Source organism: Cariama cristata, unplaced genomic scaffold, assembly GCF_000690535.1.
Source record: "Cariama cristata isolate BGI_N322 unplaced genomic scaffold, ASM69053v1 scaffold26223, whole genome shotgun sequence".
NCBI lineage: Eukaryota > Metazoa > Chordata > Aves > Cariamiformes > Cariamidae > Cariama > Cariama cristata.
In genome coordinates, this window is record NW_009610533.1 from 1 (window position 1) to 2,231 (window position 2,231).

Genomic DNA, 2,231 nt, shown 5'->3' on the forward strand with positions numbered 1-2,231 from the left:
CACCACTCCCAGCAGCCTGGGCAGCCCGAGGGGGGCTCCTCCCGGGCAGCACATCACCCCAGGGAAGGGGGGTACAGGGGCAGCGAGGCATGAACATGCCCAACGCACCCTGCCACCAGCCTGGTGATGCTTGCCCTGGTCGCACCCGGCCGGGTACGCAGTTGCCTCCCAGCCAAGCAGTGGGTCTGGGGGTGGCCCCCAGGGCCGTGCCGCTGCTGCTGCCGTTAGCAGCCGGCGTTGGGGGAGAGCTGCCTGCACCGTGGACGTCGGCAGAGCCTGGCAGAGAGGAGTGGTGGACGTGCAGCTTGGAGTCACCAAACTGATGCCTAAGCAGTTTTGCCCATCTCCTAAGGTTGGGGTTCCATGTTGATCAGCAACCACAAACCAGTCTTGGATATTTTAGGATATTTGTTAGGAAATATAAGTAACTAACAGTTACAGGATAAACCGCAGAACACCATGGCAACCCACTCATGGAAATGCTAATAACTGGGATGTAAGGTGGGTGATTAACCTATCAAAAGCAGAACCCTAACATTAAGTTGGGTGCAGATCTATGCAGAGAAAAATGAAGTGTTCCCACTGTGAACATGCACAAAAGCAGTGTGGCATTAGCAGCCGCAGCCCTGGCAGGGCCTCTGGGCAGGGGGTAGTGGAGGGTGGCCCTCGTTGCTGCCCCTCTGCCCCCCACTGCAGCATAGAGCAGCAGTGGGGCGGGGGACGACTGTACTTCTCCCCTTCCCTTTGTCGGAGCATAGCTGTTTTGTTTGGCTTGGCTTTGCAACAGGAGTTATAAATAAAAATGTCTCACCAAGAGTGCGTGACTCACGGTCCTCACCACAAGGATAACCTCTTTGCTAGGAAACCTGATCCGAGGACCGAACTGCGGCAGGCAAGAATCAAAGACATTGCTCAATTAATACATTTAATCCAAGTGGTGAACGGATGAGCCCCTCACCCCACCTAGGATGCGGTGGGCTGCTGGGGAAGGTGCCTATGCCTCTCTGGACCCCTGTCCTGTACCATCCCCGACCTCTGGCTGCCAACAGCCCAGCCCTCGACCTGCTCCAGGGCTTGGTGGGGGCCGGTGGCGGTGCCGGACGTGGCCTCGAGGAGCTCCAGCCTCAGCGTTACCTCCTGCCACCCTCCGAGGGGGCAGCTTGTGGGTGCTGGTGTCGCCTCGCCCTGCTTGAGCAGGGTGGGACGTGGGGATGTGCTGAGGCATCACCCCTCACACGGAAGGCTGTGTCAGCCCTGTGCGCCAGGACATGGCCATGCCTGCGGCCTGCCTCCACTGCCTGGGCAGCGGGCAGCATCCCCCTTCGGAGGCTGGGGCTGCTGTGCCTCTCCCAGGATCATGCGCCGGCTGCACGGCTCCATCCCACTGCCATGCTCTGCCTGCAGTGATGCCCGTGGTGCCTGGGTACAGCATCCTCCCGCTGTGCTGCCATCCCTGAGCCAGAGCCTGGCCCCGTGGGGAGAGGGATGCCCTGTGTCCCAGTGCCCCAGCCTGACGGGACCTGCTTTATCCCGGGGGTAGGCGACGGCGGGGCGACAGCTGGCTCGGGGATTTGCTGAGGGCATTATTTAATGCTGTAGGTAAATGGAGAAACAGCAGCTAATTCTGGAGCCCGTAATCCTCTTCCTCCCCTGGGGATGGGGAGCGTGCCAGTCACGCAGCCACCGGTGGGCCCTGGGGACGAACTCACGGCAGCTCTCCAGGCGTGCCACGGACCGGAGCGACTCCCAGACCATGGGTGATGTGCAGAAGGTAAGTGAGGTCCGGTGACATCCCACCGGGGCCAGGGTGGGTGTGCTGATACCAGCTCCCAGTTGCGGTGCTGAGCAGGCTGGCAGAGCAGGACCAGGGCTTTACCCAGGCATGTCCCCCCAGCGTGCCCAGCAGCTGGCAGGTCTCCCAGGGCAGCGACAGCACAGCCCGGGGGGATTGGGGCTGGGCGGATCTGCTGTGGGGCCACCACGAGCCTGGACACCTTGGGAGCCAAGCACTGGTGCTCGCTCAGGCCATAGACACAGGGTACCCATGGCCAACGGTGCGCCCAGCTCCCCCCTTGCTCTGCAGCGACCTGGCACCCCGCAGGGGTCCCCCAGCACCCTGTGCCCCCAGGGGCTGCTCTCCGTCATCCAGAGGCTGAAGGGTTCGCCAGAGCAGGAGCTCCGCATTGTCCTGCTGGGGCTGGACAATGCCGGGAAGACCACACTACTGAAAC

At 62.0% G+C, this 2,231-nt stretch overlaps 1 protein-coding gene across 2 annotated transcripts in view; it reads left to right on the forward strand.

Moving 5' to 3' along the window:
* Nucleotides 1–1,753: 1,753 nt before the first annotated feature.
* The window catches only part of LOC104159902 (ADP-ribosylation factor-like protein 3), a 2,047-nt gene continuing 1,569 nt past the window's right edge, over nucleotides 1,754–2,231 (forward strand). Inside the window, exons 1-2 of one of the 2 annotated variants that reach the window (XM_009697927.1) lie at nucleotides 1,754–1,771; nucleotides 2,129–2,230. In XM_009697927.1, the coding sequence (XP_009696229.1) occupies nucleotides 1,754–1,771; nucleotides 2,129–2,230 (120 nt within the window). Of the gene's footprint in view, nucleotides 1,772–2,044; nucleotide 2,231 lie in introns of those variants that run through there. The other variant, XM_009697926.1, reaches the window with a different exon arrangement.